Raw genomic sequence first — 24,800 nt, forward strand, 5'->3', positions numbered from 1 at the left:
TACAACCCTAGATGGCATGGAGAAAGCTGAATAGTGTGTTTCATCTTCTTTGATATCAGAAAAGACAAAATCAGTCACGTAGTACACTTTCATTCAAATAACTTTGGAATTTCTCTTTGTGGGGGATTTCAGTGTTCATTTGTTTTCCTGACGACCGTGACATCAGAATGTATGGTCCCAAATCACTGTGCTGTCAGTACACTGCACCTGCAAAGGTGTCACACCAGTGAGCACACTAAATGCTTTGAAATCTCCCATTATGCTCCACATCACACACACAGTACAAATTGTACCTACCAATATTGGTGCTATTATCACTTCATAGCAACTGCCATATTCTATGAGAGAGGTACAGCCAGGATGTGTGTATAAATTACACGAGCATGTTGATATGACAAATGCAACTTAGATTAGAATACTTCTCTACCAGATGCAAGTTGCAAACCTCTCTTTTCATGTGATATACCCAACCATCAGCCCTAATCATCAATCACCTAAATAACATAGGGCAACAAGCCTTCCATGCAGCTTCCATGTGACATATGTTGTACATAGTATGTTAAATGTTATTGCTAAAAGGCCCCTAGAGAAAACGGGTGCTGTTCGTTATTCCGAAGGTTCGCTATTCCGAAGATTCGTTATTCCGAAGGGTCGTTAATCCGAAACACGTAAATTCCCCATACCTGCAGGTTCGATAATCTGAAAATGAAAAAGGGTTCGTTAATCCGGAAATTTGTGGCGTTATTCTGAAGGTTCGTTATTCCGAAGATTGGTTAACCCGAAAATGAAATTCGGAACAATGAACCTTGGGAATAACGAATCTTAGGAATAAAGAGCCTTCGGAATAGCGAACCTTCGGAATAACAAGCTGTAACCAGAGAAAACAGCTAGAGAGAGAGAAATGCCACTGGTGTCTTGTCTCATCCACACAGCACAGTTCTCTCATTCATTATTATCATCACCACAAAATTGTTGGTCCAGGAAACAAGGTGACAAACAGGGCATTCAGACGCAAAAAAAAAAAATTATACTAGAACGGTATAGCTACACCAAAACGGTATAGACATACGATGAATTTATACGTCTGAACGCTGACTAACGAAACGATGTATAGTGAAACCACGGTCAGAGCATCGTTTCGAACTAGAACTCAATAACGAATCAGCATTCCATGTGCGTCTGAACGTATGGCGACCATAGAACGGTATAACTGGGTGGGGCTTAATGTGAGCACGCACAAAAGGCAACCCCACAGCTGTCACTCATGACTATAACAGTATGCGCAGTGGGAAACTGCACATCTATATGACGTTTCCCAGAACGCTCAAAATTAGTGTCTGAACGGTCTGTCGGCTATACGATGATTCTTTGTACGTCGTTTCGTTATCGAGTTTTGGTATAAAATGGCATGCGTCTGAATAGGGGGAAAGACTTCACATCACCTTCCCCCATGGAAAATTGCAATAAAAATAAGTGAAAAAAAAAGAACGGAAATGCAATAAAAAAATAAATGAATAAATAAGCAGCTGATTTATAAATAAATGAATCTATAGATGAAAAATAAATTATTGAATACCTGTTTCACTACAGTATCTACGTGACACACACACACACTACCTTTTCTGGGCAAACATTGCCATTTTTAATATCACTTTTGTGTGTGTGGTTTCTTTTTTCAGATATATGATGAGATCATACACAAATAGTGTGTTCACTATTGAATGAATTTTTCATTGTGCCAACTAACGATTTTAAGCCCGCACTATTTTCAACAGAAATGCAGTTTGTAAAGCAGCAAACTTGGGGCGTGGTCTATACACCACCACAGCAAATCATGGTCTAACCAAATTATGGTCTTTTCAAACCAGCGAATCACCTGCTTCAACGTAACACACACATTATGTTGTAGATACTACACGTGTAAGTGCAGTGTATTGGTCTTTAATTGTACATGCCATGTGCCACTGAGCAACTACAATGTGTGCACTGTGCATACTGTACAATTGTACGTGTACTATCCAATGAATTAATTTATCTTGACAGACAATTGATGCCACATTCCACAATCAAGTTAGAACTTGGTTTTGTTTTTGTCATCAGCTACACTGTACCCGGTACTACTATAAATCACTGAGATATCGCTTCCGTGTCAATTTATGGGAGATACAAGGCATAATTTACCTATCGCAGAAGAAACAAAAACACTGCATTAATGCTTTAAAATAGTTCTAAAATGTGAGTTAGGCATAGAAACAACCACTGTAAAAATTTGAATCCGTATAATCGATGTTAAGTATTGTTGAATACACAAAATGTGAACAATAGCTATAACAAAAATGTTTCCAGACTAAACCATCTACAGTTATATATAACTTAATGAGAAAAATATCAATCTCCTTATATTTTAGGCTTTATTGCAAAAAAAAAAATTATATGGTAGGATGTTTTGTGATACAACAGACCTACACATATACACATCAAATGTGATATCTTGAACATTTTTTTTTTACATCGCTGCTCCCAAAGGTAAACAGTAAAGTCTTTAAAACACAGCGCAGCATGAACAACTAAGTTTGTACACTTGTTGCAGTGATTGCAATTCAAAAACCTGCCGGCATGCATCACACAATAGCACTATCTCATGCAATACAAGTACCATCCAATAATTTCTGCATGCATGATCTTTTCACACAAGTTTTATTCTCAAGTTTGATATATCAACATTTCCTTCACACATTGTCAATTATTTTTCAAAATTCTGACATGTAGCTGGCATCATTACGGTCATACCAAAGTAATACATAGTAGTAATTGTATGTTTTCAGACAAACCCAAACCGTATCAAATGGACACATGCGAAAACATGTCGCAAATCAGGAGAAGTGTGTTATCAAAATTCGGAAAATTGATGAGAGTTTTGAATGGATTTAAGTTTATTCTTTATTGCACATAAACATGAAAGGACAAGGAACATTTTTTTTTTTCACGGATGCCTTCATATCCAAACTTACAAATCCTGCATCATTCGTAGTTTTAAGTGCAATTCCATGATCAAGCCAGCTGTACATATCAAATGAATGGAGTAAAATCAGACAAAGAGCAGATGTTTCATCAAAATCAGATCTATTTATGGAATGATTGATATGGAATCTTTACAGAGGTCACAAGTCTTCATGAAACTTTCGATAATATTTACGGAACCACAAAATTTTGAGGATGCAATGAATCATTATCTTAAAATCTCCCACTTCCCTGTCTTTTTACTGCTATGAATAGAAGAAAAAAGGAACCCTTCAAACTAAATCATTGTCATATTGTATCAACCAAGCAATAACATAGTGGGTAAAGGGTTAAAATTGTTCAGATATTTATTGAAACATGATTTTTCTTTTTTTTGAGGGGGGGGGGGATTTTTTTTACAAAGAAATGTGAGAGTTGTGAGGTGGTGACATCACAAGATCTCTCTTCTATAATGTGCTTGAATGATTAAACCAAGAAATTGCAAGCAGCTCTTTGGTACATTTTAGTTAACAACTGAAACTTCCATAACTTCTTGACTTTACGTCCACCCAATATGAAACTTGTACCATTCTGATCATCTAAATACTCTGTTTGTATAGTACACATTGTATAGTCAGTACATAATGTGGGGTTGATATTTCAATTCTTGAAATCATGTACTACCGGAATACATTTTGTGTGGTTGCATTTTTCGCTCTCTCCTTCAAATACACACTTTATACACACATTTTTTTCCCTCTCTCTCACCTTCAAGTACTTTGTCATTACCAATTACGTTACAGGGCCTTTAACAGACTACCGATAAATACTATTAAAAGGAGTACGAGCATCTCTATTCATCCAAGCACAATGCACTGCCAACAATGTACATCTGTTTTTTTTAGATGCAGAAGAATGGCCCCTATCCATTGACCACACTTCTTGATGGTACCGGTTTATACACTGTAGGTCCTACTGTATTACTGGTAAACATGGGTGCCCATTCAGATTGCTCCGCAAAGTCTTCTGTTTACCAAGCGTCCAAGCCGGCTTTCGATGGTCAGGGAGAAAATTAGAAATTGGGAGGGAGGGATGGCTAGCTATCCATGCACAATGCATCATAATGCTGGGTGACAATATTCTCTGGCATGCATAATGGAATTTCACGAAGCTCATTCATTAAAAACTGACGGCATGCTCATTGTACTGGTACCTTTTATAGAATGAGCTGTCCTTTCATCTGGAAATCGGTGCTCCCTGCTTGAAATACAAGTATATCAAATGACATCATCTTTTTTTTTTAATACACTATATTCATCAATTATTATTTTTTTAATATGACAACTATAGACACAATGACTAAAGTGAGCACTAATATAGTACTCTATCTGATCTATATCTAATCAGAAATATGAACAAACAAAATGCTTGCCCATTTTCTACAGATACAATGTACATGTACTGGTGAAAAGAAGAACAAAATAATACACTGTATTGTCTGTAATACTAAACAATGATTCCCTTCCCTATCTGTATCTAAAGAGGTACAAAGGTGATGTTACTACACAGTAACAATGTGATAAATGTCCTTAAAGTCAAAGCTTCCTTTAATCATGTTAGACACATTTCATGTGTATGTACAGTTTGTATTTAAGATCTATCCTCCTGTTTGATAGTTTGCTTGTTTTATTGTTGTCTAGCCTGTTTTGCCAGATGGTCGTGCTGTCGTGGGCATGATGGAATTTGTGCAATTTGTATCTCACCTCAGAATACCTTTCACGATGGGCTTTATCTTGATGCTACCAGGATGGGAAATAGCATTTAGGGGAAGGTACTGTGTACATGTACAGTACTGCTGATGTGTGGGTACAACAGTGCAAAAATGATAATGATGACAATGAAGATGATAATGATGATGATGATGATGATGATGACGACGATGATGAGGTTGATGATGATGTTGATGGATGATAACATCAAAATCGGAAGAGAATGATGAAATGGAAGGAGACAAGAGGGAAGGAAATGATGAGAGAGAAGGGGAAGATGGGGAACAAGATGAGGAGGAGAGGATACTGATACACAAAGAATACTAGACTCGGAATTTGTCAAGACTGACAAATTAGGTGATCCGATTTTTTTTAAATCAATGATTCGAGTCCTGATCGCAATAGCCATGACCATATAGGTTTCATCTGTGTTTAGAGACATTGGCCGTGTGATATTTGGGTTCTCATTTAGAAAAGAGAGTCAGGTCTGCCATCTTTGGTACCAAATTCGGTATACACTATAACGAAGATACAGAATGAAGTACATGTATATTTGACCATTGGCCCAACTTTGCACAGCCAAGATAGCATCTGAGCAAAAAGTGGTTATTTTGTGAAATGATTCTTGTAACATGGTCTTTGCGTGTGCAAAATATGGGAAACATAGGACATGTATTCACCAAGATACAGGTTGAAACATTTATGACCTTTGACCCTAATTTACATACCCAAGATGGTGTCTGATCAAGTAGTTGTTATTTTATGAAATAATGTACGTGACATGAACTAAACACGTGCAAAATATGGGGATGATAGGGTTTGTTTTTCTTGAGTTATTGCAAAGAAAGTTGCAGAGAGAAAGAAATATCTCAATACATCGAAGATAAGTTTGATTTCAACCAAGTTTTTTGACGTGATCTCGGCGTCGTATGAAAAAATTGAAAAATATTGACAATAGCCCAAAGTCTCAGCTACAACATATTAAAATCTGGGAGAAATTCACAGAAGAGTAAGTGAGCTAGTGCTCGATAAAGACCGTCATGTCAATTTTCATTTCTAGAAAAATTCCCTCCCATAGAGATAACACGTAAACTGGTTACATTTGACAAGGTTACATTATATCCATTTTCACAAGGTGAAGACATCATCCGATTAAAACTTTGATTAACAAAACTTAAAGAGTATTAAATTGGCTACAACATACTAAGATCTGGAAGAAATTCACCCAAAGGTAAGTGAGCTAGTCGTCGATAAAGACAATCATGTCAATTTTCACATCTAGAAAAATTCCCTCCCAAAGAGATAACACGTCATAACGAAGATACAGGAAGAAGTACATATGACCTTTGACCCCACTTTGCACAGACAAGATGGCATCTGAGCCAAAAATGATTATTTTGTGAAATGATCCTTGTAACATGGTCTTTACGTGTGCAAAATATGGGAAAGATAGGACATGTATTCACCAAGATACAGGATGAAACATTTATGACCTTTGACCCTAATTTACATACCCAAGACGGTGTCTGATCAAGTAGTTGTTATTTTGTGAAATAATGTACGTGACATAAACTAAACATGTGGAAAATATGGTGGTGATAGGGTTTGTTTTTCTTGAGTTATTGCAAAGAAAGTTGCAGAAAGGAAGAAATATTTCAATACATCGAAAATAAGCTTTAATTTCAACCAAGTTTTTGGACGTGATGCCGACTCCGTATGAAAAAACAAAGGGCACACTTACGATAGCCCAAAGTCTCAGCTACAACATACTAAAATATGGGAGAAATTCACCGAAGCATAAATGAGCTAGTGCTCGATAAAGATAGTCATGTCAGTTTTCATTTCCAGAAAAACTGCACTCCCATAGAGATAACACGTAAACTGGTCAAATTTGACAATGTTACATTTAATCCCTTTTTACGAGGTGATGCCGTCATCCAATCAAAATGTTGTTATTATATGACTGAAAACCATTTAATAAGCTACAACATATTGAAATTTGGACGAAAATCAACAAATGAATACGTGAGATACGCTTGAATGAACTTGAAATTTGATGACGTCATTTTGAAAATTTACTTTTTTTACTTTATTAAGAAATTTGATATCTTTTAATCATTTTTCCAGCATTGCCAACCCATGAAATGACATGTACGACTCATCAGCTTTCAGAATATGTAAAGAAAATGGGGGGTCACCGTCCATCCTGACGAGTAAAATTGGATTCAAAATTGGCGGTTTTTTTGCATTGTTGCACAGTATATCGCCATTGACGCGCGCGCGGAATTTCAACTTTGACGGGTCCGTGGAATTTCAACTTTGACGGGTCCGTGTGACGTCATATTGAGTCGGATTGACTTGAAACTTGGTAGAAATATTCCTTGACATTTCAGGCATCCGATAAGTGTAAAAAAACTGGAAATTTCTATTGTGTATGAGCTGTGTGTGCGTATATGTGCGCGCGCGTACGCGTCCGTCCAATTTTTTCAATTTTTCAAAAAATGCTCCAAATGGTCTGAAACGTGTGCAAAAAAAATTTGAGCTCGATTTGAGCATACAAATATTTCAACGCGCGCATACGCGCATGTTCTAAGAGAAAATGTGAATTTTGAGAACATGAGTAGAATGCGCATCAGTTGAAATATATGTGACGTCAATTTCATTGAAAAATTCCATTCCATTAATGAGATATGATTGAGAATGTGTTTTCATATAATGACGTCACAGTGACATCACGGTCGACTGATCACAATGATACATTAGATTTGTCGTCTTTGGGACATGATACATATATGGTATGAGTTTGAAGTTGATACTCCGAGTACTTTTTGAGTAAGTAGATACACAACTTTTGTCCAGAAATAAAGAAAGAAGAAGAAGAAGAAGAACAAAGAATCCGTACAGATACAGAAGGTGATCCGAGAGGATACTCGGATCACCTAATAATGGGAAGTGAGTATTGAAATATAGCACAGGACAGGGTAACTACAGTATGAAGAGGGTGCAAGAATGATTGAGGAGGTATGATAATGGTGGAAAGGGGAGAAGTGTAAAGCTGTGATAGTGACAAATTGGGTTGATTATAACATCATAGAGTGTGATCATAGTAACTGAGCTATGATAATGTCTGATACAGAATGTGTGAAAGTGGGACAGAAGATAAAAATGATAACTGTATGATAATAGTGAATTGGTAAAACAATGAAGATGGTTCGATAATGACAAACAGGAAATAAAAGTGCAATGGTGATGAGGCACAGGGTACAATTTGTATGACAGTGATGAATATCAAAGGTACTTTTGTAGGATGAAAAAAGGTGAGCATACACTGCATATGGAGCGTGATAATCAGTAATAGGCAGTTCGATGACACAGGTGGAACAATCCATAGGGTAAACCCACAGATGCTGGGAAATTCACTATGACCCTCCAGTGTAATTGCTACACTGTATTTTTCTTCTTCTTCTTCTCTACCTCTTCCTGTATTGTGCAGGACCTCCATAGAGAGTGTCTGACTTGCACATTTATTGGTATATATATAAGACAACATTCTCGTGTTCTGTTCTTTCTTGCTGAAGAACTTCCCACCTTTTAAAGGGTGTGTACAGTTCTGGTCGAGGTGAGGATTTAGCTTTTAACGTTTTGCGAGATATTCAGAAACCACTCTATTGGGGTGTTGCAAGAAAGTTGCAATCAATTGCAAATAATTGCTAATTTTGAAACAACCATTCTGATTGGCTCAAGGTCTGCCCTATTAAGAAGACATGCATGCAACAATGATTTTGATTGGCGAGTGACAATCAGTTGCAAGTTGCAATTAATTGCAACTTTCTTGCAACACCCCATATGAGATGTCAAAGAGCATGCAGTTCTAAGGGGTATCAAAAGTTTATTTGATGAAATTCGGTTTTGAAAAGGCTCAGATATCCAAAAACAAGGTGAAACAAAGAGATCCTAATAAAGTTGCGGCATGTTGCCTTTTATTATTAGCACTTTTTTGGCTATCTCAGCCATTTGAAAACCAATTTTCATCAAATAAACGTTGAATCCTTCTTAAAATTACATGCTCTTTCATATTTCATAAGAGGCTTTTCATTATCTCACTTAGGAATGTTCAAAACATGAATCCCCACCTCAACCAGTACTGTACAGTCCCTTTAAAGTATAATGAAATGATACTCTTCAGTTTGCCAGGTCTCTAGTGCCATGTACACGTACATCCAGTTTTATTCCTTATCCCACTCAAACAATTTTTGTGAATATTGAATTTCATTACAACTAAAAAATTTAGAATGGCACAGAGTGGCATACTCATTACGAGCTAATTTGATGATTTGATGATCTCAGAGTGGTCTCTCTGTCCACGTGTATACACAGAAACATACAATGCTTGTCCTCCAAAACAACAACAACAACAACAACATAGCAATATCTTGTGGTTCCATTCTCTGTGCAACGTCTCAATGCAGTAGTGAGCGATAACTGGAAAGAGCACCCTGAGCTGGACATACAGTACCAATCAATGAAGGTTTAACCCTTTAATAGCAACTGAAGATCCTGTACATAACGGTCTATGGTTCCCTAAAAGGTACATTAATATCACTCTCATTTCGACAACTTTTAACATGATTTAGAATAGCTCACTGCACATTTATTTTTGTCTATTTATTAAAGTTATGATAATTTGAAAGCCTAAGGATGTATGAAGACTTTACCAAGAAACTGGTGTGTTACACAAGTAATTCTGACATACATGTACTTTGGTTGACCTTTGACATCTATGAAATTAAATAATTACACATTCTACATGAAAACAAATAAAAATTGATAATTAAGCATAAAACTATTAAAAAAAAACGGACGGGCGGTCTCGTGCAGTTCAGTTGCTAATGGGTTTAATAATGGACTAGTAGGTAAATTACAATATGAAAGCCCAATTCGCCATGGTAACATTCACTCAACCTACATCTTGCAATGGCATGCATCAGCACACTTGGTGCTCAATCAAATAATGCATTGCATGACTAAATCAACTCGATGCCTTCATCACAAACACTACAAAAGGACTTTTTTTTTCAGAGGCCCTACTGAACAAGGACTGTAGGTTACCACAGTACATTGTGCTTGTTTAAAACAGACCAGTCCCTTCTGATTAAAAAAAAAAAAAAAATCATTATGAAATCACACACAAATAATTCATTAATATTGGGGAGTTGAAAGGCATCATTTACTCAGTGACTTCATTCTTTTTGACTAATGTTATTAAAGCAATGCAGCTCTCTGAAATAGCTTTCTACATATACACTTTGTATATTTCTCAATGATTATCTACCCTAGCGACACATGTACAAGTTATACGCAAGATTAATCATGGAGCAGATAGTGCTCAGTTAATACTTTGCTAGGCAGGAGGATATCTTTCCATTTGACTTGCCAAATAATTTCAAATTCTAGTTTCCACAGGGGAGAGGGAGAGGTTATTGAATTAAATTAGCATCCTCTACTATTACCGGTAAATACAACAAATTTGGTGATTAATGCATGTTTTATCTCTTGGAGTACTTTCTACAGTTCTGCTTGGGCCTTCAGTGAATTGCTCTTCCATGTTTGTTTTTTGTTTTATACTGCAAATACTACTATTTATCATTTTTATGACGATAGAAATGACATCAAACAAAGATTTGACCTGTGACTGAATATATAGGCACTCCAGACTCCAGAGCCAATATTTGAAGATCTACATGTACATGTATAAAAGTTTGGAAATTAGGTGAAAAAGTGGCAATGAATTACCATGAGTTTATGATCTACATGTAGTTCTCCCATTCATGCTGTCAAGCTAGACAAAATATGACGGGATCTTGTCTCTGAAAATATATGACTCCTGATTGTAAAGCACGATTTATGATACCGCTCTCAGACGTCAAAAACTAAACAATGTTGCTCATTGGACATGGCAGCACTCCAGCTGGTATCAGGAGAATGGAATTTCACCCTTCACATGATCTACAAGTTCAGCACAATACCCTGTCACATAGTCTACTTATGTACATAAATACAAGCACAATGTACATGTACATGTACAAAGTATGTGTGGCCAGCACTGTACATTAAAAATCATTGGAATACATTGTACCATTTATCACTGACTTGCATGTCAAACGGATTTGATCAAAGCAGCTTACGGATCAACAGCCTTTGCTACAAACCTCCTCAGCCCACCGTTACACCAGGGTTCCCACCTCCCTGGTTATACAGACACCCTTATCTTTGAGAAAGAAAAATCATGTGTCTATATCTTCAACATTAATTAATCAAAGTAAGCACCATCTTACTTTTGCAATGTTGCAGGAATAAAAGATACATCTTCTTGTATTTTGTTTATCAAATACATTACACATGATAATATCTGTGAGAGCTTCAGGACACTTTCTACATTTCAAATAACCCATGCTAAACTGGATATATGCATAGTCAAGCAAAATAATGTCTCACTGGCTTTTAGACCTAGAGGGAACTGATAATAATACTCTTAAATATGAACTGACACCAAGCCCCAAGGTGAAAGTCTGTCATGTTTATTTTGACTTTAATAATACATAAATCAATGGTGTAACATGAATATAACGGTACAAGTACAGTGTACATTGTATCATCAAAATTGGACTATTGAAAGGATGACAAATTGTGGAATTTAGCAATTTGACATGGTTACACTGAAGAAATATTGGTCCAAACTGTGTGCAAATTACAAGTTCAAAGCAGCGTTGTTATCAACTCACAACTATGCCTAAATATTGTTCACAATAAGTCAATGTTTTGTTATATGGCATTTTACACCAGTTACACTGAAGAAATATCGGTCCAAACTGTGTGCAAATTACAAGTTCAAAGCAGCGTTGTTATCAACTCACAACTATGCCTAAATATTGTTCACAATAAGTCAATGTTTTGTTATATGGCATTTTACATAATTATGTAGAAGCTACAATGTATTTTAGACCCCTTTATCCCAGAAGTCATAATTGCTTTGTTACTGCTTCAAGACCATACCTGCTACATTGTAGCTGCCAAGAATACAACTGATACAATGTAGATGTTTCAATTTTATGTTTAAAAGTAAATGAAATCTAGTGTATATTTACAGTTTAGTATTCAATTTAGAATTCCAAAATTTTATGATTTAAATCCAATATCCAATAAAGAAACCACTCTGTTTGCCTGATTTTATCCCATTGATATTAGACCAACTTGAACACACTGTGGAATTGCATTTTATAATCAGAGTTAATCAGCTGTAGCTGAAAAAGTATCAACAGTAAGCTGTGAACTACCCATGTCTTGTATTAAATTGAACAAAGTTTCAAAAGAAAGAGTCCAGCTTAGCCTACAATGGAAGGGATACAGCAACACTATGCACTGTATGTGGGCAATGTTCACCATTGAAAGCAAGTTACAACTGACTGTTCCGTAACATGTTTTGCCACTTTTGGAATACTAGGTATTTTCCTCTATTAAAAGTTTCTCTTTCATGATCAATCACATGATACAATGTAAGATCATGGGCAAAGAATATACCAGTACCTACAGTATACTATTGGAGTGTACCTGAAATAGATGTTGGTACAGAGATGTTTGTAACAACAACAATGATTTCATTTTTTCCTTATTCCCTAACATACCCTCCCCCCCCCTCCCCATACGTGTACAAAACGAACCCCCCCCCCAAACAAAAACAAATAATAATGATAAATCGTATCAGTAATATCAGTACCATAAATGTATCAGTGGAGCTGATCAATGCCTTTAATTACAATGCATAAAAGACGCAGTGACAAGGCATTACCTTGTTCACACTTTCCCATTATCTCTTCCCCATTTCCATTAAGAAGAGTAATTATGCATAACATCAAAAGCCTGTCAACATTAATTACACTACTGTACAAGAATTTATGAATAATGGGCAAAGTAACAATTATGGGGTGGGGTGGGGGGCTTAGAAAATGTTTGGAACAAAAAAAGGATCAGGCAACAATAATGAAGGCCACCAAACAATTCTCAGAACCTCCAACTACGAACCAACAGCAAACTGCGAACCTCCAGTGATGGATCATGGACCTAATACACATGGACATTCATTGTATCGTTAATTAATTCATGCACCCGTACATCTCAAAAGCGCCACAAAGACATTTTTAGCATGCTTCACTGCTTTGATCCCATGATCGTCACCACCAGCAAGCCGGGAGAAGAACAAGATGGAGATTCGAGAAATCTAAAACTATATGCGCTGAAGAAAATACATTGTACAGTAACTCACAAAAATCAAGTAAAGTGAATGTGCAGTTGTGGTGTATATTAGGAAATCATACCTCAAACAATTTCGCTTAGGAGAAGCACGCAGTTTTTAAAAGAAAGCTAATGTTTTGGCAGAATGATTGTCATTTGTGATCTCAATATTTCACTTTTCTCCAGCTTATTCCAGAGCAAAAAGGGGCAGTAATGGTAGAGAACAGATATACAGTATGTATCTTGCCATTAGGCAAGGTCTGAATGCGAGTGTGAAAATGTGCGAATCAGTAATTAACCATCTTTTGACACAAAATTTGTAATGATCTCAGGTTTGCTGCTCCTCATCATCTGTATAATTTATTCAAAGACATTTCCATCTAAAAAAAAGGCACATCAGCGAAACAACACTGATATGAGGGAAACGATTCATTTGTAAGTGACGATACATGATTACACAATCGTTATTGTCAAGACACCTGAATGTACATATTGTACTCATTAAGATGCACATAATCAGGTGTCGGTGACGATCATTAAATCAAAAAAAGGCTGCCGTGAATAGTCCATGTCATATTAGGTCCATGGATGGATCAAGCATACAGGTGTTGCAGAATACTTGCAGCATGAGAAGATTGCAACTGCGAATGTACTTTGTGTCATATTCTGCACAGTGATTGAGACTACGTACATGTATGTAAAAGTGGGAAGTTTGCCAGGAACCAAATTGCAGCAACATGGACTTTGCACAGTTCATACTAGACTTTTGTACATTTATCGAGGTTTTTTTGTGTGTATGTTTATTGTACAGTACATTGTACACTTGTGCGTGAGTCTGTGAAACCTAAAATTCAAGACAAGAGCCTTAAGTTTATTATTGGATAGTCATACTGAGTAAAAGCTGTTCAACATTTAAACTTCCATTGCATACATAGATGCAGAGTGGGACTTTTCACAAATTCTCCCTTAAGAACAACAACAATAACAACTACAACAACAACTGCAGCAACAACTAACAACAACAGCATCTGTTATCTACAACATGGGCTATCCATAATTCAATTAACAATCATTTCAGTGAATGAAACCAGAGTTTTAAAAATCATAAAACAATGTGTGCAACATTGAATAAAATTTTTGAAAAATTCACTACAATTGCTTTCTATTTTAAGCCAAGGGGAATAAGAGGTACATGTATGGTTGTAGAATGTAGAGCTCTGGTATTGGGCACAGGAGCCTACAGGACATACACGTACAATGTAAAACAAGCACAATGTACGGGGGTACGATATACGATATGAAAGTCTACTTTCATTTTCATTTTCATTTCATTTATTTCCACTTTCATAATTGGTTTACAAACTTTGTATTAAAAACAAACAGACAGACAAACAAACAAACAAAAATACAAGGTGTCAAATATGATAGTGGCGGAATCATGAGAAGCACAAAGTAGGCTTATTGAAAATGATCCCTTAAGAAATATTGTGATGTAGATATACATGTATGTAATCATTTATAATCATTGGTTTGTAACTGAATTAAAACAAACATGAATGCAAAATACGATAAGATTTACAACTTGACAATAAAAAACGGATATGTGTAGATATGAAAGTAGAGAAGAAAAAAAGAAAACTCCATATTTAACTATTCATCAACCTGTGACTTTACTAATTGCATCAAAAAGATGTTGTTTGATATAATCTTTTAAATTGTCTTACGGTCTTACTGATCCTGAAAACTATATTCAAATCATTCCATAAAATAGTACCTTTATAAAATATTGATGACTGCGTACAAGATGTGCGATTTAATGGGGGATGAATACTCTGAGCAGTTCTGGTATTATAATCATGAATTGAACTATTGAGGGTAAAATAATCAGAGAATACATCAGGGAGAAAACTATTGTTGTATTATTAAGTTTAAACATGAATATTGCAGACTCTAATGAAATTAAATCTTGAATGGGTAATATCTGAGTTTCTAAAAACAGAGGTAAACTGGTGGAAGCATATGTTGAATTGGTTATTAAACGCACTCCCCGTTTTTGTAATTTATATATTCGATCAATATTCTTATTAAAAGTGAATCCCCATACAATAATGCAGTAATTAATATGTGGTGAAATCAAAGCATAATATAACATTTTAAGGATGTTTCTAGGAAGATTGTACTGTAATTTATACAAAACCCCTATGTTTCTTGATATAATACTGGCTATGTAATCAATATGATAATTCCAAGATAATCTTTCATCTATAATTACTCCTAAGAATTTCGTGCTTACAACTCTATTTTCATATTCTTAAATTGAGCATACACGCGTTTTTAAGGCAGGTCCAACAGAGTGGCCTACTGTTGACCAATGGAAACTACCAGTAAGCCTTTTATTGTTGTGGTCAGCTTTAAGCCTTATTCAAGTGGGGGCTGGGGGAGGGAGGGAGAGAACTCATTAATGGAGGGTATTTTTAAGAGTGAAGGAGGCTTCACACTCTGGCATGACGAACTTGCAAGCTATTTTCACTTTTCTACACTTGTATGGAATGATTTTGTAAATAAAAATAAGAGCATCAAGTGGAAAAATGCTGTTGTAGTATTAAAGTCGAAGGAACGACTTAGAATCGTAAGTTGAGGGAACGACTTTCTCCTTAAGTCGTGGGAATGACTTAGTACAATGTACGAAGTCAAGGGAACGACTTAGTAAGTCATGGGAACGACTTAGTAAGTCGAACGACTTTTAGGAAAAAATTTCTTGCCATGTCCCTTTACGGGCTATGTCGATTGCTGAGCAGGGGTACGGGTAACCACAAATGTCTGCTGTTGGCAGCTTTGCTATTCAGTCTGGTTCAATGGAAAATGCATGCATCTTGTTATGTACTGGTGTGTGCGAGTATGAGTGTGAGTGTTGGTGTGTGCGCTCATCAGTGTCGGTATCAGTAGACAAGCACACACCTGTACATTACACAATTGCACAGAGCGTCCTCGAGTCCTTGAATAGGTCTTACGGAACATTACATACCGGTACTACAATGTACTATTTATTCATTCACGAACTGAACACTGCAGTTTGCTTGCAACTGCCCACTATTATAGTCAGATCACTTCATGGAACAATATCTTCCCAAAATAAGTATGACTTGTGTGTACATGGCAAACAAACTGACAAGGTTAAAGGCATAATTTACCATTTGCAGATGAAACAAAAACCCAGCATTACTGCTTCAAACTAGTTCTAAAATGTGAGTTAGAGATAGAAACAACTATAATTGATATGAAGTATTGTTAAATATACAAAATATGAACAATAGTTTTAATAAAAATGTTTCCAGACTATGCCGTCTACAGTTATGGTTTGATGAGAAAAAATAGTGATATCTCCTTATATTTTAGGCTTTATTGTAAAAAATTTATATGGTAGTATGCTTTGTGATACAACAGACCTGCACATTATATATATATGCATCAAAAGTGATATCTTTGAAAAATTTTGAATCATCGCTCCCTAAGGTAAACAGGACTTTTAATGTCTTGAGGAGTATGAGAAGAACAACCTACAATATCATGCACTATGATTCCTAACAAACCATCTGAGACTAAGACATGAATCTTTTTACAAAATTTTAGTGATAGTGATTAAATCTCCCCCCCCCCCAAAAAAAAAAAAAAAAAAAAAAAAATCTTGAAATTATCTTAACACTACACACATCTGGCATTATCGTTTCAGGGATTTAGATTAAAGAAAATAAGCAAACACTGGATTTTACAGGGAGCAACATGGGTCAAACAATAGAATAGAAAGTCATTGAAAAGAAACTGACATACACTTGTATGTTTGTAAACAGTGACAAGAGGTAATGTTCACATGGGTGAACAGGCAATGCCAAGGAGGCATCTCTATATTTTATTCATTCTATTTGCACACACATGACATTTTATTGTAAATAGCTACATCTGTATAATAGAACTTTCAAGCACCGTCGGCCAATGTCGTCATCACACAGCCCATCCCAGTTTAGCTTTCGACGAGCTGTTGCAGGGATTATCATTTCAAGGTTCAAGGTACATAGACCAGTGTAACTCCTAAAGTTTTAACAAGGTACACGCGTGTACATTGTTGAGCACTGCAAGAGTGTTGCAAATTCGTCATTCAATTTTGTGCATATGGTGGTCACTGATAATTGCACTAAGCATCAAATTTGAACTTTTAAAGCCTGTTTTCCAAACTCAGGACCTAACCCTATCATCAGCAATCATGCACTTCTACTTGCTCGTATAAGACGTCGAGCTACCAAATTGATACCTCCACTCAGAACTTTGAGTAATGAAGCAAGACTTACTGGTAAACACTTAAAATTGCCTTCATTGGCATTCTATACACATAGAGCTGATATGATACAGATTTTTAAGATTGTGAATGGGATTGATAATATGAAGTCTTCAGAGTTTTTTGAGTTCTCAGTTGGAGGAAGGACGTGTGGTCATGAATTTAAGATACTGAAGAAACATGTAAAGTCTTAAGTGAGACAGTGTTCTTTCTTTCAAAGAGTTATTAGTGAGTGGAATAAGTTGCCATCATTTGTAGTTGACAGCCCATCCGTGAATAGTTTCAAGTCTAACCTAGAGAGGTTCTGGAGTCAAGTCAAGAACAAATACAACCCCGATGGGATATTTTTTTGTCCATGTAATACTGCACAGCGCCTAACAAAAAGTTATTAATGTCATGTAATGACAACACCGAGGGGCAAATAAGTTTAAGTCTAACTTTATGCCCACATCCAAGGTACGTGTACATTGTATGTTATCCAAGGTATGTTAAGACCGACAGTACATGCACCAAAATTAGCTTGCATGGGCAAGGCTTGTGTGTGTGTGTCTGTGTGTGTGTGTGAAAAAAGTGTGCCTCAGTTGAATTTGGTGGGGTTTTTTTCCTGAGCTCAAAAAGCTATAGCAATGTATTTTGATAATAACAGGGTACAGTGTATAATGTCCAACATACTTGTACAAGAAAGACCAATAAGTGAGATACAAGTGTATACAGTGTACGTGTACATGTACAATACACTATATAAAGGTGTACTCATGACACTTTGCTACCAAAAGGTTGTATGTATTATTGCTCATCCAAGTTACAACCAAAATGGTCATAAATATTGTAAAGAGATCATTTCTACAGAAAGCTATGGCATGATGATGTTTCCTGGGCCAGTAGGCACAAAGGCCTACAATGTGTGGTCTGGTAAGGGTTCTCAAAGACAAACAAACAAACAAACAAACAAACAAACAAACAAAAGGTCAAGCTACACACCTGTATGATTAAAAAGTATCTTCTGACATATGGGATCAACTTTATGATACCATTGCAATACTAAAGAGGTTTGTATGGTGCCAACAGTTTTTCTGTGTAATTGTAATCATTTTTTTTTTGGACCCCAACAGGGTATTTATTGCCTACTGAGCCATAATTCAACATTTAATATCACATTATACAAAAATGAAAAAAAAATACAATGAGCTTCAAGAGGGGTTCCTGAGAGTAAAAGGAAACCACAAACTATTTACATGTACACAATATACTTCATTTGCTTTGGTAAATTATAATATGTTTTCTTGCTATTCAAATCTTCCTCTATTCTTTTACAAATTTCTCTTCCAAACAAATGTTGCAAATTAGTTTCACGACATTCTTTTCCAGTTTTATTTCTTAACAGTATAGATACACCAAAAGGCAATTGTCAAAAGCAAATCTAATTCAGTCTCTTTATGGGCTTTTAACAGATGCATTCGCGTTATCTTAAAATCAACATTATATTATAATTTTGATTATAACTGCTAGATACGAAAAGAAAATCTTATTCAATTTACACTCAATAAACGCATGGAGATTATCTTCATCTACACCGCAATGCTCACATTTTCCATCTCTTTTGATTTGCCATCTGTACAAATTCTTTTTAACTGGTAGTAGATTATACAAAATCTTAAAATTAAATTCTTTCAATTTGTTTTCTTTACAATAACACAAGTTTCTTTTGAATATATTCATCCAATCAAATGATGAGTCGAATATCTTTTCCCAGTATATACAACATCTGTTGCTATCGGGACATTGTGTACACAATAGTTTGTAGAACTGTTTGGCTGAAACATCTTGAATACTTCTTTTCTGCTTTCTTATTCCTATTCTTATTTTAGGAATTTCTAATAACCTATTATGAAACTTTATACTTGATTCCGCATAATTGCTCATCCATGCTTTTGGGATAGCCTGGCGTAATAAAATATAATAAAAAATCAACGTTTGCTTACTTTTCTGTCGTTTAAGTTGATACAAAATTTCTGGAATGGATATAAACTTACCATTCCTAAAAAAGTCTTTAAAAAATACAATTCCACTTTGATACCAACCATCATAAAAAAAGGTATTTTTACGATAAGTTACATTTCTATTATGCCACAAAATTTCATATTGTACTCCGTGTACCATGGGTTGAAATTTTAAACAAATATCATTCTTTATCATTAACCAAGCTTCTAATATTTCAATATAAAACAACGGAAGTTGATCTTTACTTATCCTCTTCATATTCAAACAATCCAAATTAGAATTTAGTAACAATTCTAATCCACCAAAAAAGTTATACCAATAAAAACATTTTACTCCATGTTCCTTTCGTTGCACCTACTATGTATAGTGCGACCAAGCCATCTCAATCGGAAACTGAGTTTTTGCTTAGAAAGATCGATCATATTAACACCTCCTTTTTCAAACTCTTTAATCATAATAGTTCGTTTCACTTTTTCAGTTTTTGCTTGCCAAATAAAAGTGTATAACAGATTATTCAATCGTTTCAATATTTTCTCAGGAATTGTGTCAACCATAAGTATATGAACTATTTGACTTAAAGCTAAGGTTTTTTACAATAGTCAATCTACCAAAAGAGTAAATTTCTTTTTCTCCAATTTTCCAAAAAGTCTTGCAATTTCGTAAGTTTGTTTTCCCAATTCAATGCTCGTGCTTATCCATATCAGGTGAAACATAAAATCCTAAGTACTTTGTGGGTGTGTCTGTCCACACTAAATCAAGATCGAGTGACCATTTTAACTTGGCAGCTCCAGCCACATAACAGATGTTTCACTCTTATTCAGTTTTGGTCCAAAGACCAATAAGTGAGATACAAGTGTATACGTGTACATGTACAATTTGTACAATACACTATAAAGGTGTACTCATGACACTTTGCTACCAAAAGGTTGTATTATTGCTCATCCAAGTTACAACCAAAATGGTCATAAATATTGTAAAGAGATCATTTCTACAGAAAGCTATGGCATGATGATGTTTCCTGGGCCAGTAGGCACAAAGGCCTACAATGTGTGGTCTGGTAAGGGTTCTCAAAGACAAACAAACAAACAAACAAACAAACAAAAGGTCAAGCTACACACCCGTGTGATTAAAAAGTATCTTCTGACATATGGGATCAACTTTATGATATGTAGACCATTGCAATACTAAAGGGGTTTGTATGGTGCCAACAGTTTTTCTGTGTAATTGTAATCATGCTGACAATGATGTTTCATCATATTCATAATGTACTATCCGGACGGGGGAAATACATCTATTAAATACAAATGTACTTACAATGTTATGTACCAGCATTCAATCTTCAATCGACACTGTGTATTGATAGGCAGTGCTATTTTATTTTTAGTACTTTTGTATCCATACACCTGAAGGACCAGATCTCAAATTCTGCATGCCCAAATTGCACCAAAATCACAGGAAATACGGTCTTTATGGCTTATTCCAATCACTCATGTAAAAATAAACCAAACCGGCTATTATTTAGGAAGCATCAATATCGAATTTGACTTCATGTTGTCACTCAAAACAACTCAATTTTCGTGAACAACTGTGGCATCCGCTGCCTGCATAAGTTAGCCATCTAATATAGAAATGTGATCATGCAACATAATCATCTTTAATGCAACCAGGAGCTACAAAAAAAATGTACAAATATTTTTAGGCAAGTTGACCGAGGTCAGTTGAAAAATGCAATTCTTACAATGTATGTTATATGGTCTAGACTTTAACGTTAGGAGCCCACACAAACATTCACAGACACACACACAAACAGAGTTTGAGCAACGACCTGAAAAGTCAATGTCCATATCAACGCTTTGGTTTGACCGAAAGATCAGTCTGTATCTGGTCGTCAGGGATATGTTCCACGGAGACTGCGTCTGGCTTCACGCATCCTCCTCCGGAGAGCGATAACGTCACAAAAATAAAAGACTCCTCCAGACAGACAGATCTTTCTCACTCTGTCTACGCTTTTTTGGTTTGGTGTGATGTTAGTGATTGGGAACTTGTAGAATCAATAGAGTAAACTGTTAGCTTTTATTAACCAAGGATCAATCATTTGCATTTCAGAACTTTGATCATGGTGCAATTTGTTTTTGTTCTGTTTGTTTGTTTTTGTTTTTTGAATGACTGGAATGTGAAATATCTGGGGGCTGCAATCACATGGACCATGTAAGCAACTGTAACATTACTAATGTCAGGTTTCCATGGATGTACAGCAGCGGGTCGGTCAGATAGCTCAGGTAGCGTAGCGACGCCTAAACCCTCCTATTCATTCCTAACTGCCAACGCGCTCCAAGCTCCACACCACATACCACCCCCCTGCTCCGTGTCCAACCATTACCAACAAACCGCGTTCACCGGCCCATCCTCCGGCGGCCGGCGGCGCGGCGGGTGTGTGAGTCAGTCGTATGTCATCTCCGTGCATCATCCAAATAAACAAGCAACTTACCTTTCAAATACGAAGCGAATACCGAGCAACACAACGGCAAGAGGAAGAACCGCATAGAAATCTTCAAGCTTCGGATAAACTGCATGATCTGTATTCTTCAGATCTGCCCAGGTGACATTGGCTGGCAACCAGAATCTTTCGTTCCAAAACCATGATATTCCTCCTGCCATTTTCTGTTCCTTCTGCCTGCTTGCTGGTCGTCAACCGTTACGCGTTATACGTGCGGCAGTCGTCTGTCCATGTGGCACTACGCAAGCTAGCTGTAAATTATCTATTTATGTGTTCGTTTCCACTGCACTGTAGAATCGCTAGAAGCCTTGCCAAATACTAGACAAAACACTAGATACAAAAATGTACAACCTGTATCCCACGACCGCGCACCGCTGCCGTAGCCACCTGCGAGCTAGCCAGCTTACATCGATATGAAGATTAGGTCGAACGCCACCCACCGAAGCCGCTAGCCAACTACTAGTAACACCAAAGGACCGAAGCAAAATCGCGCGAAGAATGCGCATATCATGCAGTCGAGATATCAGTAGCAGACACCACAGAACTCCTCGCTTCTTCACGTACACGCAGCAGGTTCCATTCCAAGCCAAAACCGCAATTGTCTCACATGGTGATACACTCCGATGGTGATCGCACGCACAAGAAGCATCAAGCGTCTTCAATCGATCGATTGCATTCTATTGTTATGATGATGAAAGAGGCGAACTTTGAGGGCGCAGCTAGCCGCTGGCACACAGACGCGACAAATACAACACGAAAGCCGCAGCTGCAGGTGCTGACTGGAGAAAATCAAAGAGATTTTCCGCAGAGGAGAAAAATCTCTTTGGAGAAAATGTAGTGAAAGTGATGTTGCCGAGGACGACGATGCAGATGAAGATGATAATGTTGATGGTGACGCAGTGCAGCCCTCGAGTAGTTCTTTTGGAGGCACTAGGGGCAAAGTATACGTGTTTTATATTTGGGGTAAAAAAAAATTAAACAAAAGAAGTGAAAATGGGGAAAAATGCAAGGCGAGACGTGCGGTGAATGCGATGTTGATCCTGGGGACCGTTTCATGAAACTTTTTATCAGTGATTTACACTGACAACTGTTCAAAGCTACTGAAAGCTTGCGTCTGATTGGCTGATAGCAAATTTGTCGGTGAAAACCTCCGACGAACACGTTGATGAAACGCCCCCCTGCACTGACCCAGAAGCAGCGCATGGTGTGCAGGGGGGTGTTTCATGAAACTTTTTGTCGGTGATTTACACCGACAATTGTTAAAAGCTACTGAAATCCTTGCGTCTGATTGGCTGATAGCAAATTTGTCGGTGAAAACCTCCGACGAACTCGTTGATGAAACGCCCCCCCCCCCAGAACTGCTTTTGTGACGTTACAATCGTTTTGTTAAAAAATGTTACAGGGTGACGGCATGAAGCAATGCGCGCGCAATGTCAAAATTACTTTATGACGTCACAATTGTTTTGTTAGAAATTGATACGTTTCTTATGATGCTGGTATTGAAGCACTGCTTAATGATATGTCAAATGAAGAATTAGACAGAGAGATTGAAATATCGGAAGTTGTCAATCAAATGAAACGACTTAAGAATAAGGCAGCAGGCCTTGATTTGATTTTGAATGAACTTCTGAAGAATAGTTCAAAAAATTTGGTCAAGTTGATAACCAAATTGTTTAATCTTGTATTCGACAGTGGCATTGTCCCAACAGATTGGGTAAACGGTTTGATAAAACCATTGTATAAAGGGAAGGGCTCACGAGATTGTGTTGACAACTACAGAGGTATTACATTATTGAGCTGTGTTGGGAAGCTATTCACGGCAGTATTAGATGATAGAGTAACTTTGTTTGTAGAATCACAATGCCTGTTAGGAGAGGAACAAGCTGGTTTTAGATGCGGATATTCAACTATGGACTATGTATTTTCATTACATGCTTTTTCTTGAGTTTTATTTACAGAGAAGGAAAAGGGTGTATACAGCTTTTGTTGATTACAAAAAAGCTTTCGATTTGGTTGATAGAGCTTCACTGTGGTTTAAATTGTTTGACCATGGAATTAATGGTAAATTACTCCTGGTCGTTAAGGATATCTATAGAAAGTCAAAATCCTGCGTTTTTTATAACAATTCTAAATCAGATTTTTAAAGAGTAACATAGGTGTAAAACAAGGCGAGAATTTATCACCAATATTATGTTCGTTGTATCTAAACGATTTTTCGTCATTTCTGTCTCAGAGATATCCTGACCTGGATTCTCTTTCGTCAGGTATCAATGAAACGTGTTCTACCGAAGAAGTGAATGTGTTTGTTGATTTATTCACATTACTATAATATGCAGATGATACGATTGTGTCGGCTGAAAATGCTGAGGAACTCCACTTAGCTCTTGATGCTTTATTTCATTATTGCCAATTGTGGCATCTGACCGTTAATACTGCTAAGACTAAGATAGTTATTTTTTCCCGTGGAAAAGTTAGAACAGCTCCTACCTTTCTTTTCAGAGATGACAAAATTTGTGTCTGCGATTGTATGTTTACTTAGGAACGACGTTCAATCATAATAATACTTTTAAGAAAGCTATAAACAAACAAGTAACCCAAACCAAAAGAGCGTTGTATTCCATGAAAAGCAAAATTTTACCTCTCCTCCTTCCAATCGACGTAAAACTATAGAGCTGTTTGAACATTTGATCATGCCTATTTTGCTTTACGGCAGTGAAATTTGGGATTTTGAAGACCTCGCCTAAATTGAAACTTTCTTTTGTAGATATTGTAAGGTACTTCTTGGATTACATAAGCGAACTCCGAATTGTATGGTTTACGGAGAAATAGGTAAAGACAGATTACAAAAAAAAAAACAACAAACAGTGACCCTTCGGATGTTAATGTTTGGTTTAAACTTGTTAACAGTAGTATG

General features: G+C 36.5%; 1 protein-coding gene across 1 annotated transcript in view; it reads right to left on the minus strand.

Moving 5' to 3' along the window:
* Nucleotides 1-22,246, minus strand: part of LOC139741967 (ceramide synthase 6-like) — a 42,184-nt gene extending 19,938 nt beyond the window's left edge. The window contains exon 1 of the mRNA XM_071652532.1: nucleotides 21,878-22,246. Coding sequence (XP_071508633.1) covers nucleotides 21,878-22,047 — 170 coding nt within the window. The 5' untranslated portion in view covers nucleotides 22,048-22,246. The remainder of the gene's footprint in view (nucleotides 1-21,877) is intronic.
* Between the last annotated feature and the right edge of the window lie 2,554 nt (nucleotides 22,247-24,800).

The sequence above is a fragment of the Diadema antillarum genome, unplaced genomic scaffold, assembly GCF_040938485.1.
Source record: "Diadema antillarum isolate AM-2024a unplaced genomic scaffold, OU_Dant_1.0 seq00000966_RagTag, whole genome shotgun sequence".
NCBI lineage: Eukaryota > Metazoa > Echinodermata > Echinoidea > Diadematoida > Diadematidae > Diadema > Diadema antillarum.